Genomic DNA, 16933 nt, shown 5'->3' with positions numbered 1-16933 from the left:
TGGATTTAAATTAATAGTTTTATTAATAAATAATAATTACAAAAAAAAAATGTTTAAAATTTATTAAATATTCAATTTTAAAATTTCATAATCGAACATAATTGATATTTCTATGACTTTTTTTAAAAAAATGGATAGGAAAATGGTCAATTTCTATGACTCTTAAAAAAATTGGATAGGAAAATGGCTTGAAAACTCAAAAATTTAAGTGTTAAATTTTAAAAGTAGGAACCGATTCATTAATTATATTAAAATTTAAGAAATTTACCCAAATACTTTAGGTTTAAGAACTTGGAAAATTTAGCATAAGTTCTGCGAGCAATAGCAATGGTAGGAAGATAATTTCCACAAGTTCACTTTTCTAGCAAATTAGAATTTATTCATTATTTAAACATCGTGTTCATGTGGATGCAAAATTGAACAACTTTGAAGCTTCCCTGCTGCCGATGGTTTTTGTTGTGAAGCCTGGCTCAGTATCCCAGCTGTTGGTAGCTGTATAGACAGGAGGCTCGGCGGCTTCTCTCAGAATCCAATGGCTGCCATTGATATCACTTGTAAATTTGGAGAGGTTGGTGTCAGGTGGTTAGGTCCATGTTGCAAAACTTGGCCTGACCCACGGGCTGCGGGTTATCATGGCAGGCTCCATTGGCTAGCTTCGATTCACATAGGCTGGCTCTGCAGACCCGAAACGTAGATCAGTTTTAGCAGAAGTTTAGGCGGGTTCCTTGAAAAATCCTGTTGCTATGCCGATATCACTTGTTGGCTTGGAGATGGTGGAATTGGGAGTTGCACCCATTTTCAAATGACTTGGCCTAGACCACCACCGCTGGTGACAATGGCTGGTTCCATTGCTTAATGAAGAAACCAAAATCAACTGTCATTTAGATATGCATCATTACCACTGGGCTTCTACCATCCTTAGTTGCTATAATCATTGAACTTGTTATCGCCACCGGTATTTCTAGGAAAGCCTGTCGCTGTAATGGTCTGGCGCCAATTTCCTGCAAAGGGCCAAAGCTGGGCCCGCCGGCCTCCACTTTGTTAAAAGTTCTCGGTGAAAGAATTGCGTACTCCAATTTGGTTCAGTTGGCAGGTACCCCATGAACTATAGTGATTATGGAGCTTCCAGAAAGTGTAATTTAAGCAGGAAAGCCAGTCCAGCACGATTTAAACTCGCCATTGATACAACTGTTAAGAATCATAAGGTAATCCTACAAATGAGAACCTGGTGAAGCACCAAAGCTTTTATTACAAATAACTTTGTGCTTTGTACAGAATTCATTTTCAGTAAATGGAACCTTGTACAAGTTTAGGTACCTAAATCTGCCTTGTCTATCCTTATTTCAGGGATCAAAGGATGGAACCTCTTGCCGAGGATGATAAATTGCATGATATAATGTTCTATCAATGACACTCCTATAAGGATCCTCCTCTCTCTTCTTCAACAAGTAGTCAATATTGTGTTCAACATCAGATTTTACCTGCAAGTACAACTCATTTGCATAGTTTTTGTCTTTCAGAAGCTCTTCCTTCCCCTTCGTTTCAATGGGCTTTCCGAAGAGGTAATAAAATCGGCCAGGAACCTTAGGCAAAAGTCCTGGGATAAATATATCTTGGCTGGCAACCTCTCCTGCACTCTCATCTCTGTAATCAGATCATACACTTTGTCAATGCAGATTCAAATCTAGCTAGTGTCTTAAGCTGATATTGTTTTCATTTCTAGTCAGCAGATCAAATGTCACTGCATGAGAGTAATCACCTGGGTCTCGGACCATTGCGACTCATCTCTCTAATAAAGTCATTAACCAAAGGGATTTGCTTTAGGTCGTTGTAGTCAAGAGCCAACTGCCACAACCAGAAAACAAACAGCTTTTAAGGTTTTACAATTAGCATGAGAATTACTGCAAACTGAAGTTTAGAAAAAGCAAGGGAAGTTTTTACAAAAATATCCAAAATGCATATGAAGGAAAGGAGACAAAAATATCAGAAATGCTTAAATCCACCAGATACTGGGCCCTGCGAATTTGCATATGCACAAAATATTGAATAAGAAAATAGTAAGTCTAGTTCACCTAAATTTTCTACTAGAGGAGGCACATATCCACTTCCATCCATTAATTATTATGCTCTCAGCACGTATGATTGACACAAATGTTTAAGTGTTTATAAAATTAAAAATAAAAAATGGTCATAAATAAGACCAAAGTTTTTGGATTGTTTGCATAAATAAATAAGAAAACCAAAATTTCTCTTGCTTTTTGGGTATAATCATTAAAAGAAACTACGTTAATTTCTAGCTGACAATAAAGAAATAGAAAAGAAGGAAGCATGTTCCATATCCAAAGCAGACAAAAAAATCTGTACCATCAGGAATAGGGTCTAGTATAGAAAATTTATTGTGGTAGCAGAGGGAATGTAAAACTCACTTCTGCTATGTCATCTTCTCCTACAGTCCCAAATGGCACAATTGTGGCCCCAAACCTTGCAGCCATTCTCACAAATTCTTGTTGTTTAGGCCAACATAATTTATACTCTTCACCCTGGAAATAACAGAATTCTTACAACTGTGAGGACTTGAAAAATATAGCTTAATTATGCAAAGTAGTAATGGTAAGGTAGCAGCTATGGGGATGGTGGAATAGCATACGAGATGTTTTTGCAAGTATGGAGCAGCAAACTACTAATATGGTGCCTACGGCTTGCATAACAACAATGTGAACATGTAAACCAACTTCAATAATTTCCATATGATGAAATTAGAAAAATATATATATATATATATATATATATATCTTTGACTTCAGCTTTCCACCAAAACTTCATGAATTGACTGCAAGAAAGTTGGAGTACCTTATAATGCAGAGCCTCCCGTGCACCTCCAGGATAAAGAAGCACATGCGATTTTGTTGAAAGCAATCTGAAAATATTACTAGCTGTAACTGGTACAGCACCCATTACTTTCAACCAATCTTGTAGAGAAAATTCAGAAGTTGAAGTTTCCTGCGAATCTGTAAAGAGTACTGGATGTGCTAGACCACGCACAACAATTTTCTCTCTCAAGAATCCTTCTACGAGAGGCGAAAGTTCAAATCCCATCAGCATGTGGTAACCAACAAACAAGACAGGACCTTCCTTTGGAACCCCAGCAAGGCCTTTCACTATCCGTCCATCATCTAGAGTTGAAAACATAGCAGCAGCAGTAGCAACACATATAAATCTGAAATGTATGTGATTTTCTTATTAGCTAGAGCCTGGATACAAATTCATGTAATGGGATGCAACTTGAATAAGCTAGTAAGCGTCAGCAGTCAAATCCAAACTCAGAGAAGTAAGCTGGTTTTACACCAAGGTCCTCTAGATTCAACCTCAACCACTAATTCTTGAAGAATTTTGAGGAAGTTTAGAATATTATTGCATTTCACTCTTGATCTTTACAATTAATTTACATAATTATTTATACACAAAGAATCATATCTAAACAGGAAGCAAATAATCAAATAATTATTACAGAGATAATTAAGAATCCTAATCAAATTAAATCATATCTCTAGAATCAGCTAGAATTAGCAAATAAGTCAACACTCTCCTTTAAGTTGGTGCAAAGATGCATACATGCCCAACTTGCAAATCAGATTACGCTAGATCTTATTGTTGAGACCTTAAGTAAACACGTCCGCAAGTTGTCCGGTAGAAATCACATGAACTAAGCTCAAAACACCGTCTGTTAATTTTTCTTTAATGAAGTGCCGATCAATCTCAATGCGCTTCATCCGGTCATATTGGATTGGATTTTGTGCTATACTGACAGTAGTTTTGCTGTCAAAATACACAGTTATCTTTTCTCTCTCGGCCAACCTCAACTCCTCCAATAATTTCTGCAATCATAAGAGTTCACACACACCTTGGGTCATTGCTCTGTATTCTGCTTCAATACTTGACCGAGCAACAACACTTTATTTTTTACTCCTCTAGATGACAAGATTCCCTCCCAAAACTGTGCAGTAGCCAGAGGTGGATCTCCTGTCATCGAGAGATCATGCCCAATCTGCATCTGTAAAAAGTTTAACTCGGAGGTGACCATGTTTGAAGTAAAGAAGTCATTTCCCTAACGCAAACTTTAAGTATCTCAAGATACGAAATACAGCGTGCATATGAGTCTCGCGAGGGTCATGCATAAATTGGCTGACTAAGCTAACAGCATAGGCTATATTCGGTCAAGTGTGTGAGAGATAAATCAACCTTCCTACTAATCTCTGGTATCTTCCAATATCCATGGACTCACCAGTTTTTGCTTCTAGCCTGTGATTACTTTCAATGGAAGATTCTGTTGGTTTACACCTCAACATACCAGTTTCTTCCAAAAGATCCATAATGTACTTTCTTTAGGAGATGAAGATTTCTTTTTCTGATCTAGCCACCTCAATACCTAGGAAATATTGCAATTTTCCTAGATCTTTGATTTCAAATTCTTGAGCCAACAACCTTTCTAGTTGAGCCATTTTCTCTTTGTCATCACCTGTCACTACTATATTATCAACATACACAATAAGAAGGGCGATCTTATCCTTGTTATATTTGATAAACAAAGTGTGATCAGCATTGCTCTGTTGGTAACCAAAGGACATCGTGACTCTGCTAAACCTGTCAAACTAAGGTCTGAGAGATTGTTTTAGCCCATACAAAGACTTTTTTAACCTGCATACTTTTCCTTGTGTCTTCTCATCAACGAACCCAGAAAGGATTTTCATGAACACTTCTTCCTCTACATCTCCATGGAGAAAAGCATTTTTCACTTCAAATTATTGCAAGTCCCAGTCTAAGTTGGCTACGCAAGATAATAGGAGATTGAGTTCATTTTTGCAACTAGGGCAAATGTCTCTTGATAATCCACTCTATAGATTTGGGTTAATCCTTTAACAACCAATCTGGCCATCAACTTTGTGTTTCACTATGAACTCCCACATACAACCAAAGAGTTTCTTTCCAGGTGGAAGAGTGACAAGCTCTCAGGTCTCATTTTTTGCCAATACTTTCATCTCTTCAATTATTGCTCCCTTCCATTTAGGATCTGCAAGAGCTTCCTTCTAATTCTGTGGAATAGACACAGAGGAAATAGACAAGGCAAAGGCTCTATAGGAGGGAGACAAGGATTTATAAGAAACAAAGTTAGAAATAGGATGTTTAGTATAAGATCTGACCACTTTTCTTTGTACAATAAGTTTATCTATGTTATTGGAGAATTTAAGAGTTGTGGGTAACTCACCAGAAGAAGACTCTGAGTAGACTGCATAATGGCTTCTTCTGTCTTGTCTCTCCTCGAATATCTCCTCAAATCTAGCTTGTCCGAACGTCCAATTCTCTCCCCCCTGATTGGACATCTCCCCTGTCTACTAAAACTCAAACTCTGTAGCTGAATCATATCATTCAGAATCACAGAATTTGGAATCACCTTTTCTTGCTCATTATTCTTCCTCTGAAGAGGTAAGTGGATGGTACTGAAGTAGGGTTTAGTTTCTCGAAAGATAACATCCATACCGACAAAGTATTTTCTAGATGGAGGGTGATCCTTCTGTGTCGAAGAATACCCAACAAACACACGTTTAAGGGTCTTAGGGTCTAACTCCCCTGCCATCCTAATATGGACAAAGCAAACACATTTAAATACTTTTGGTGGAACAATGCATGAATTATTCCCTTGTAGAACCTCCAAAGGACTCATAAAGTCAAGGGCCTTAAGGGGACGTTCTATTGATAAGATAAGCAGATACAAGGACCGCATCTCCCCAATATGCTTTGGGTAGATTCATGGTGAACATAAGAGATAGAGCTACCTCCAATAGATGCCTATTTTTCCTTTTAGCAACGCCATTTTAAGCATTATTATAAGGACAACTAGTCTGGTGTGCTATCCCATTATTCTCCAAATAAGCAGAAAAACTACTATCCATATATTTTCTCCCATTGTCAGTTCTCAAAATTTTCACCTTAGTATCAGATTGAGTACAAATCATCTTATGAAAAAACCAAAAACAAGAAAAGACATCACCTTTAGCTTTAATCAAATAGACCCAAGTCATTCGAGTGCAATAATCAATAAAGATGACAAACCATCAATTATCATATAAGGAGACAGTTTGAGTAGGCCCCCAAACATCAGAATGAATAGTCACAAAAGGAATTTGGCTTTTATTATGACTCAAAAGATATAAGGTTTTAGTGTGCTTAGCATACTCACGCACATCACAAAATAAAAAACCAAACTGAATTCTAGCAAACAAATTAGGATAAATTTTTTCTAAGACAAAAAATGATGGGTGCTCTAACCGCCTGTGCTATTGTATTATTTCCTGATTGACATCCTTATTTTCTCTAAAACAGGCTTGAGATATCGAAGAACCTAGATCACCTTCCAACATGTATAAGTCATCATGCAGCCTAGCATTGCCCATCCTCTTCCCCATGTGAAGATCCTGAATAACACAATGATCAGGAAGAATTCAATTTTACAGTTAAGAGCATTGGTGATAGCACCGACAAATAAAAGGTTGACAGGAAAGCAGGAAACATGAAGGACAAATGATAATTTAATATTGGGTGTGCAAATAACAGAACATGTTTCGGATATAGGAGTAAAAGAGTCATCAGCAATTCTGACACTATCTTTAGTTAGAGAAGGAAAATAATTGCGAAAGCCTTTAGAAGAGTCTGTCATGTATCTATTCGCACCAGAATCAATAATCTATGGAACATTATCAAGAGAGGAAACATTACCTGACTTTACAAAGTTAGATGTGGCATCGGAGGATGAAGAGGTCAATATGAGACAGGAGGCGCCTGAGACTCTGTATTTCATTGGGAGAAAGGAACTCAGTCATTGTTGTCTCCTTAAAGGGCTCCTCCACAGTTTCTGCTAAATTACCGTGAGTTCTAGAATTACCTCATTTCCCACCACGGCCTCTAGTGGAACGACCATGTAACTTCCAATAAGTCTCCTTGATATGCCTCGGTTTCCCATAATAGCCACAATGTAGGTGATTTTTCTCAGAATTAGAAGGTTGTGGTGTGCTCAAACTAGTAGTCAATCCAACCTTTTCATCTGGTGTAGTATAGAGCATAGCATATCGACAACTTTCCTCTTGTTGAACATGGGCGTGAGCCTTTTCTAGAAGGAAAAGGATTTTTTCCCAACACTTGGACCCGAATTGGATCATATTCGTTATTTAACCCTGCAAGAAAATCATAGACTGCTCCTTTTCAATCATTCTCCGAAATTTGACTGCATCTCCAGTGCAGTCTGCCTAGAAATCTTGATAGTAATCTACGTTCCTGCCATAAGCCACATAACTCAGAATAAAATTAGGAAATAATCATTTCTTCTTGCTTAGTACTATGGGTCTTATTCCAAATATCATAAATTTGGGCATCATTCCCAATCTTGGAATAAGTTAAGGACAAGACCTTCCATATTTTTGCAACAGTATTAATTAACAAATAGGATTTAGATATATAAGATTACATAGAGTTAAGTAACCATATTATAATAAGACAATTATCCAAGTCTCATTGAGGAAAATCTAGATCACTCTCATCCGGTTGCTTCTTATTGTTACCAGTAACATAACCCTATAGTCCTCTATCCTTGATAAATAACAAACAAAACCTTGACCAAACAAGATAATTAGTTCCATCAAGTTTTATGGGACTAGTTTGCAAGGAAGGATTATCAGAATTAAGAATCGAGACCCTTTTACCTTCTGCCATTGAGACTCGTTTACTTTCTGCCATGGTAAAGACAAATGAACCATGAAAGAATAGGGATTACCCAAGGTTGTACACACAAGAGAGCCAACCGAATCACCAAAAGATTGGGTAGCGGCATGAGAAGGCCGAAAAGACAATCAAATTCGTCGCCGGAGTGATCGGAGCGATGAAGCAGCGTCAGGCGATGTATCACGGGCTGGGAAGGGAAGGCGCGTGAGCCTCACGTGCAGGCTTTTCCGGTGTCGGAGTCGACTGTCGGGTCGGCGACGGTCCGACAATTCCCTTGGTGTCGACAGTGAGAGGTGGAAAGGTTCCTAGATGGGTTAGTACCAAAAAGGTAGATTTAGGTTTTGAAACCCTAAAAAGGAAAAAAAATTGAATTTAAACCTTAAAATCAGGAAAAACCCTAATACCATAAAGAATGTTAGGAAAGTTTAGAGTAATTTTGTATTTCACTCTTGATCTTTACAATTGATTTACATGACTATTTATATAAAAAGAATTATATCTAAACAGGATGCAAATAATCAAATAATTACTACAGAAATAATTAAGAATTCTAATCAAATCATATCCCTAGAATCAGCAAACAAGTCAACAATTATAATCATTGATATACATGCTAGCAATTTTAAAAGTTTTTAGTTCTAAGACAAGCAACGATGGAAGATTGAGTGAGAAGTAAAGACTGAAACGCAAATAGAATAAGCAGTGGACAGATAAAAACCTAAATTTTAACTTTAATTTATTTTAACCATCTAATCTAAGTGTGAACGATAAGAAAATAAAAGGTTCAGGCTTGATGAGGATCAAATGCCCTTGGTCTCATCATAAGCACAAATGTGACACAACCATAGATTTCAGTAAGCTGATCAAGCAACCTAGAATGGCCATTAAGTTTGAAGAGACTACATATAAGAAATCTGCTGGATTACCCAAAAGCTTCATCAGAGGCATATTTGAATTCTGACATACTAGGGGGTACAAAGTCTGAGACAAAATCGAGCCTCCTTGAACAACGATATTTGGAAGTACCTTTAATAATAGTGAGCAGACTAATTCCAACCTCCTGTGCCATAAAAGAGAAGGTTCTATTAGAGGGATTAGAAAGAAGACAAAAGCAGCCAGTTAAGTTTTTCCACGTAAGAGAAGCTTGTGAGCAGTAAAGAGAAAAGCTTCATATCGTAAAAGTTATGGGTACAAACTACAAACCAATTCAACTGGCCTTACATATCACCTAGAAACAAGAAAAATTTAGGAGCACTGCACTTGTCTTAAGCATAAATTTATCACGGTAATTCCCCAGAACTTTGGAATATTCTCATTAGTTACAAATGACAAAGTACAAAACATCCATACTCTACTCCATGTATAACAGTCTCAGAATTGGATCATAACAAAAATGACCAAAAGATGGTAGTTATATAATATCCATCAACATGCTTCTATGAATTTCATTCAATGCCTCAATTTCTGAAAGATTACAAATATTGATGCAAAGTATTTCAAAGTTGAGACCTTGATCTTTTAGCTTGTTTCAATACTAATTGTTTTTAGATACATCGGACAGTAGTTTCAATGCTTCAGATTTGGGGGCTTAGGTAAACATTGAGATCATGTCCGAAGAAAAGCACCAAAAGCATATGTTTTCAGAAAATACCCATGAAGCAAAAACACCACTTATTATGACAAAAAGAAGCATTATATTCAGCAGTTAAAATGTGTCCATACACTTGTTTACTAGTTTCACAAAAATAAACCCCTTCTTGAGAAGAATTTTGCCAAGTATCGCGACTTACTACAATGTTGCATTTACTTTCTACATTCTATTATATATATTTTCACTTTTTGTATTTCTGCAGTGAACTATAAAATTTTTATAAGTTTCCTTCCATTTTTGTATTTGTCCATTCACTTAAAATAGTTTGCATACAACTGTTCACCATAGTGATTCACTCCACCAAGTATTTTTGTTTTGAGAAACTGAAGTTTAAGGAGAAGGGAATTCAATTCCCAATCTCTGGATCATCTCATCAACATAAACACCGAATACACAAAAGACAGTTGACATAAAACTGACTGCAATTGGTTGAAATGGTGATTCATTTATTCAATCACCAATGATTTAAGGTGTTGATTAAACTTTAACAGACAAGCAAAATTTCTATACTGACCAGAAGCTCTATTGATGTGAAATAGTTATAAGGGGTCTAGAAAGTATCCAAGACACTTATCTCTCATCCACTTAATTCAGATACATACTCACAAACATGCTGCTTGTCACATACCAGTAAAATTGTATGCCCATGGTCTTTGAAGAGACGAACGTTGCAATTTTGTAGTGAACTTTTAAGACGCTTAGCTTCATCAGCACTGGGAAGCATATAATCTTTGCCACTATAATAAATACACCAACACAAAACTTTAATACTACATAGTATTTATCAATTCTAAGGCGATTTTGCACACAGTACCAACAAGAAAATCAAGCACAAGAAGCAAAAGGGCATCATTTTCCAACAAGGTATACATTTGTCTGATCCTTAATTAAGTAATCACGCGCTGCATTGTGATATGCTGATAGCAGAAATACCAACATAGATGAGAACGCATTTTGTCCAATCATGCTTCTAAATGTCAGAGAGCATACAGCATCTATAATCTAAAAATAGAATAGGAAACAAATGAAACAATGTCTATCTTTTATTTTAGTAACCAAATGCACAAGTGCTAATATTTGGAGGCAGTAAATAGATTTGAAGAACCTTTAGGACTCACCAACATAAGAGAAAGAGGGTAAGCATTGTTACTTTGGCTCATTACTTCACTTTAGTACTCATGTTGGATAAAATTAATTAAGGTATGAGTGGTAAATTAGATGGAAAATTTACAAAATTTTGGAAGTAGATAATTTTTACATCTGGGCGTGTTTCCATACGCAATGCTCATAATTGAGTCTGAGAAACATAGCTTTTGTTGTATTTTCAAGGTGTCAGGTATAAATTTTAATGGGACCTGATCAAGCCAGATTCTATTTGTCTTGACTAATCCTAAATTTTTCATGGTGAACTTATCAAATTGTTGGTAGTAGGAATCTAAAGCTAACAGGTCATTTAAGGCTTAAAAGTTTACTATCCATTACATTAACTTTTGCAACAGAAATCGTAGACATGAAATACTAGCATCATCATTAGTGATGCAACATGATCATTGATTGAATCATGCCATAGTAAGAACAAGCTGCCAATTTCCATATACCATTTTAAGAAACACTTGAAATGCAAGCAAAAGAGAAGCAATTTAATCTGAGAGAATCAAGGAAAAACCACATAAGGTCAATAGAGTGAAGACCTCGCAAGCACTAGCACTTCAGCTTTTACGGCATGAAGGCGGGAATTGGCATAAGCAGCAGCTGAGTTAAGCAGTTTCAACTTCCAAAGAAGAGTTTCTTTTGGAATAATATCAGCCAGACCCTGAAATCCAACATAATGATATCTGTTCATATCCCTAAAACATAATATTGAACTGATCAAAAGAATCATAATAATATGAATACACATTAATCAAGTTATTTCAGAACAGAAAAAAAGGTCTTGGTCTGTGGACAGCAAAACCTGAAAATCACCAATCTTATTCATGTAGCATGTATTTCCTTTAATAAGAAAGCAAAGTATTCCAATCAACTTAGCCTTTGCACTGTGAAAGGGATTCAATACCAGCTTATGGCTTACATTTATTACTTTTCATTACTTTGCCACTCTACCATAAAATGATATAGAAATACTCACCAAATGTTAACTATAATCAGACTGACTATGACTTTGAACATTAAATCTACAAAGACTAAATATCAACCAAGTTTTTAATAAAGAGGGGAAAGAAGCAATCAGGCATGAACTCAGAATAAACTTTAGCTACCTAGACTTCTCATGCCATACAATAATCTACAGGGTAAGGTACATTCCAGAACATTTTGTGTCCATTACATGACAAAAACTTTAGTTATTGGCGAATAACAAGTATAAAAAGACACCAAAAGCAATAAAAAGAAGACAACAATGTTGGTTTTGGGGAGGAGAGGAAGAACAAATATAATAGCGTTATTATTTTATTCATTAAAACCTAGATATATACATGGGAAAAATATAATAAAAAAATCTTAACAAAAATATCTATCAAATCATATCCAAAATCATAAATAATCTAAATAAATTTTATCCTATCTTCATAATTTAACTTATTATCCTAAAATCATAATAAATTTTTTAAAAGCAGAAGAAGCATATTCCAACTCCTCCTTACATCTTTTATTGTAGATTATCCCATTTTTGTAACATTGTCGGTCTCTTCAAGAGTTTTTTTTTATTGCATTTTATAGGCATGCTTAGATCCCTTGACATTGACATCGGCATGAGCATCAACATCAACATTGACATTGGCAATAACATCGGCATTGGTTGGCATGGGCATGAACATTGACATTAGCATTGGCATTGTTGTTGTTCAAGAAGTCATCTTCTTTTGGCATGGCTTTGATGTTATATTTTTGAAAGGAGTTCGTCCTCTCTTGACATAGCTGGCATGGATTTGTTGCGGCATGGGTTTATTATGGTATGGATTGGTTGTGGCACGGAGAAGTCTTTCTTGATTTTTTTTTTTCTTCATATGATATTTTTTTGAGCTTCCATCTTCCTTTTTTTCTTCTTTTTTCTCGTATTGAATCTCTCACAAGCTATTAAAAAATAGTTTTGATACCAATTGTTGGTTTTTGGGAGTAGAGGAAAAGAAAATATAATGCTATTGTTATTTTATTCATTAAAATATCGATATATATAGGAAAAATATAATGGAAAATCTTAATAAAAATATCTACCAAATCATATCCAAACTCATAAATGATTTAAATCTTAACTTCAAATTTAAATCTTATCCTACTTTCATTATTTGACTTGTTATCCTAAAATCATTTTTGAAAGCAGAAGAATCATATTCCAACAAACAACATAAAGTGCAAAAACTAGGCAGTGCATTCATCTTAATTTCTTACAGAAAGAAGTGGTAACAAAGCAGTGAGATTTCCAGACAACTGTTCAATTTTTGATTTGGGAGGAAGCCTATTTTCGATACCAATCGTTGCCATCTTCAATGGATCACCTGGTGTCATGAGAAGATATGTTAGCAAGTAATGCTGGAGCAATTTATTTTCTTAATGGGTTGGCTAAAGCTTTTTCTTATCAATACTTTTTGTCGGAGATCAAAGCAATTTGAAGCTGCAAAAGGTTACACTTGACAATGGAAGTAAAAATAGTCTAGTATATCTCACTCAGGATGTTCCAAATATGGCAAAGTTTACTGTAAGTCAAATGGAAACTAATTTATCCAATACATCCTTGTTTTCAATTAGACACTCTGCAAAAAAAGGGCAAGGCTATACATATCAACCTTCCCTAGAGCCCACAAGTGTACGATGCTCCATGACTAGATCACCTTGTTTATTCCTTGATTTCAATCATGTTGAGTCATTATCACATTGGATTTCAAATTGTAAAAGTTTAAATGTATATTTGTAAGAAAATCAATCAAGTATATACAATTTCCAACTAACAAAAAGTCCACGTTCAGTATTTTGGACAGTATAAGTATTTGACCAGGAGCTTTTTTTTTATTATTAGTGCTTCCCCAAAAATCATGGTGCAAAAGAAGGGACTGGCAACCCTATAACCAAGAGGACGATAGAGACTTTTCTACAGAAGCTTTCTGAGGAGTATATCAATAAGATTCACTTTATTTATTCCCCTACCTACTTATGATCAACATTAGTGAGTGAGCATGAAAGCATATTTTCAAGTAAATTAACCAAACATACATGTTTTAGGGTAACAATAGTACTTTAGTTATGATTCATATCAAGGAACCACTCAACTTAAAAATCATGAACTTGTAGGTAAAAAAACATATAAATAGTTTTATCTCTAACCCTCTGGCATGAAAATGCTAGCTGAGCTTGAAATGCGAACAAGCACAGACTTGATTTACCTTCAATTAATAATGGGGAAGTCGTAATTCAAACTCTGAATTTTTTCATCCGAGAGACTCTGACACCACATCAAAAAACCACTCAAGCTTGTAGCCGACAAGAATAGTTTTATTTTCATTTGTTGGAAACATGTTTAAAGCACAAAATCTAAGCAGGTCTTAGAGGGAAAGTAAACGAGTAAGATTGCAGAGCAAAAGACAACATACCCATAACAAAGCTAAGAAGGTAGGGAACTGTATCATGTAATCCATCAGGCAAAGCCTCCAAAATTGGAAGCAGGGGCTGTAGTTGTGACCTGCCAAATGATGTGGCTAAAACAGAAGGCCACAAATCAGACTAACTTGAAGAGTGCAAACCAGGAAGTTACAAAGAATATATGGTGAAAACTACTGCTTATCTCTGAACTGACCTGGATTGGCTAGTATCAGGACAAGGTCAATTTTAGGATTACGGGCAGCAACAGCAAGTGCGAGACATCCTCCAAAAGAATCCCCCACTAGATAAATTGGTCTATTTGGTGATGCAGCATGCTTAGTCCTCACTGTTTCTTCAACAAATTTCACTAGTCCTTCATGGAATAAAATAACATTAAATTACTGATAAATAGTAACTTTTCTATTAAAAAAAAAGTAAACTATTCTTATTTCACCGGTTGGCATAAAGTTACTCATGAATTATTTCATCTCAAATTTTCATCTTTCTGAGTTATCATTGCAGAGAAATCACTAAGAAACTCAAGCAAGTAAATTCAAATAAATTTGCAGGCATTCCAAGTTATACCTTCAAATGGTGTTCTGTCGTACACTGGAATATGAAGGCACCATACCTCAAACACCCTGCATATGCCAAAATTTTCAACCGCTAACACATGATGTATGCAGCAAGAGTTTACAGCTGCTTTTTTGCCATAAAGCATCAGTGCAATAAATCTTTAGTCGTTCATATAGTTTGAAAAGGGAATGGACGCAGAAATTAAAGAAATATAAAATAAACTGGAGCATGTACAATGATTTTATTATGATTTATGATCATTGATCATGGTGGATTTCCTGTGAGTCTTATCATAATCAACGATAAGAATAAATCTGTTGTATATACAACAGTGGCACTGAAAGTGGATTTTCCACTGGGAAACTAGCAATCATAGGGTGTTTCAGGAGCATTCAGCTGCAGACCCAAAACCATCCTTGACTTGGGATGCCTATTTGAATTTCCCATAAGACATGATCTCAACTTACTTTTGTTCTCATCTTTTTTGGGATGAACATTCGGACCTTCATTATTTAAATATGAACATAAGTCTTTGCAGTCGTAATGAGAGTAGAAATAAAAAGAACTTACTTCCCAAGGGCTTTATGGTGCAAAATAAGTCCCAAGCCAACACCATCCATCCCTGCAAGTATCAATACGAAAGAAAATTTCAGTATTCTGAAAATCCTACAAACTTACATGGTAAAGTTGAATTCACCAAAAATTACTCAAATATTAAAGATCCAAATCAATTCCAGGAAGCCAAAATCTCGTCTATTAGGAAGTCTATCCATTTGTTATTTTGTTCTCCTTTTGCAGAACTTGTAGAGAAGTAAAATTTCAACTTAAAACAGCTTATCCACAAAGAGACTCAATACCTGGTAAAAACAGAAGAGTTGGAGAATTTTTTCGAGGCTGTCCACACTCAAGGGGGCAAAACCACCGAGGTGGCCCTCCATCAGGCCTAATCATCTCCTTGGCTACATCAAGATAATCCTTCACTGTCTTGGTGCCATATCCATCATCCCACAACGCTTCCAAATCTTTTGAAACATCTTTCATGCGCTTGTTCTGTGCTACAGATCCCAATCTCCCATTTTCTCCATTAATCAAAGCCCTCTCCTCTTCCACCACAGTACCTCCATCATAAAGAACTCCATTCTTCTTTTTCTGATCAATGAAAGAAGTTTTATTCACTACAATTGAATCAGAGGAGAGCACTTTCGATTCCCTACTACCTACATTCTGAACTCTCACTCGAAACTGACCCTTGATTACTGAATTTGTCAAAAAGTAAGGTGATAGCTGGAAAGAAAAAACTGATGCCATGGCCCATACAACAATGGCACAAAGCTTACAACTTGTATAAGGAAGAACAACTTGCAACTACTTCCAAGCTTCAAGTATCAAACAAGAGCAACTATAAATAAACTTGGGAAACTTCTCACGCACTTGAAAAGGGCTTCAAATTAACAGAACGCTCAGAATAACGGCCGACCCTTTTCAAGTCCTATAGGACTTAAAAAGGGCTGCAAGTGCCAAATACGCTTGGTTCTCACTGAAGACTGGAGCACTGTAACTAGAATCAAAGCACTAAAAATATGTAAAAATTTTAGACCCTTTTCAAGATTCGGCTATTGGGAAAATTAGAACCCCTTCCAGTTTCAAGTACCAAGAAGCAACAGGAAAGAAAAACTCAAGTATGTCAACTTGAAATATCAGCAAATGAACCAAACACGCTTACAATGTTCTCCCTAAATCACTCTAACCGAAAAAAACACACCCTTCATGCTTATCAAAACAATTAAGACCCACCCCAAAAAAAAAAAAAAAGAGGCAAACCCATAAAACAAAAGGAAGTGCAAATTTTGTCGAGCACCTAGTTCTAGAGTTCTTCTGCGAGACAATAATACCAAAAAAAAAAGACAGCAATATAGATTCTGTGTCGAGAAAAAATTGTGAGGGCCACAGGTAACAGGGGAAAGCGAATGAACTGAAAAAGAAAAATGAGTGGCGGTGTAAGAAGTTTCTTGAATTTTGGATATTCTAGCTAAAATAATAATGACAGTTACTTTTACCTAGTTTTCTTTATCTTGAGCATTGAGAGGTCCATTTTTTTTTCTGCTTCTGTAGACGCCATTTCCACTTTCCTGAATTTCTCTGGTTCTGATCTAGCCACACATGCAAATACATACTTTCTATCTCTCGCTCTCAACGTACGGTTCTTAGTAATGGCCCTTGGAAAGACGTGTAGATGATGTAGGGTCTTTGGTCACCTAGCAGAAAACGCCACTTGATACTGCCAAGTTGGTTGTGTTCGCACAGAGCAATAATGGAGGGTCATGCATATCGAATCACAGGCGTGCCTGTACATATATACGGGTT

The 16933-nt window shown here is 36.0% G+C and overlaps 1 protein-coding gene across 3 annotated transcripts; it reads right to left on the bottom strand.

Moving 5' to 3' along the window:
- Positions 1-267: 267 nt before the first annotated feature.
- LOC110622151 (acyltransferase-like protein At1g54570, chloroplastic) lies at positions 268-16574 on the bottom strand. Of its 3 annotated transcripts, XM_021766561.2 has the most exons (14): positions 15427-16574; positions 15140-15191; positions 14579-14634; positions 14208-14366; positions 14005-14109; positions 12809-12915; positions 11113-11234; positions 10050-10158; positions 8697-8830; positions 2851-3217; positions 2427-2540; positions 1760-1845; positions 1318-1644; positions 268-1188 (listed from the first exon to the last, which is right to left on the bottom strand). In XM_021766561.2, the coding sequence occupies exons 1-13, from the start codon at positions 15875-15877 to the stop codon at positions 1344-1346; spliced, it is 2163 nt and encodes a 720-aa protein (XP_021622253.1). In that variant the 5' UTR covers positions 15878-16574; the 3' UTR covers positions 268-1188; positions 1318-1343. The 3 variants fall into 3 exon arrangements, with proteins under 3 accessions (XP_021622253.1, XP_021622252.1, XP_043815612.1); XM_021766560.2 differs by lacking the exon at positions 268-1188 and having other exon boundaries at positions 1219-1644; XM_043959677.1 differs by lacking the exon at positions 268-1188 and having other exon boundaries at positions 1219-1644; positions 14579-14692; positions 15427-15954.
- Between the last annotated feature and the right edge of the window lie 359 nt (positions 16575-16933).

The sequence above is a fragment of the Manihot esculenta genome, chromosome 9, assembly GCF_001659605.2.
Source record: "Manihot esculenta cultivar AM560-2 chromosome 9, M.esculenta_v8, whole genome shotgun sequence".
Classification (NCBI taxonomy): domain Eukaryota; kingdom Viridiplantae; phylum Streptophyta; class Magnoliopsida; order Malpighiales; family Euphorbiaceae; genus Manihot; species Manihot esculenta.
Note: the sequence above shows the minus strand (reverse complement) of the source record. Positions and strands in the feature narration are given on the sequence as shown.

What these genes read in the sequence shown, in the direction of transcription:
- LOC110622151 (XM_021766561.2), bottom strand. Translation starts at nt 15,877, where the DNA reads ATGGCATCAGTTTTTTCTTTCCAGCTATCACCTTACTTTTTGACAAAT. An exon ending in CCTGATACTAGCCAATCCAG is followed by an intron (nt 14,110 to 14,207) that starts GTCAGTTCAGAG and finishes CTTCTGTTTTAG; the next exon opens with CCACATCATTTGGCAGGTCA. An exon ending in GCCTCTGATGAAGCTTTTGG is followed by an intron (nt 3,218 to 8,696) that starts GTAATCCAGCAG and finishes CATACATTTCAG; the next exon opens with ATTTATATGTGTTGCTACTG.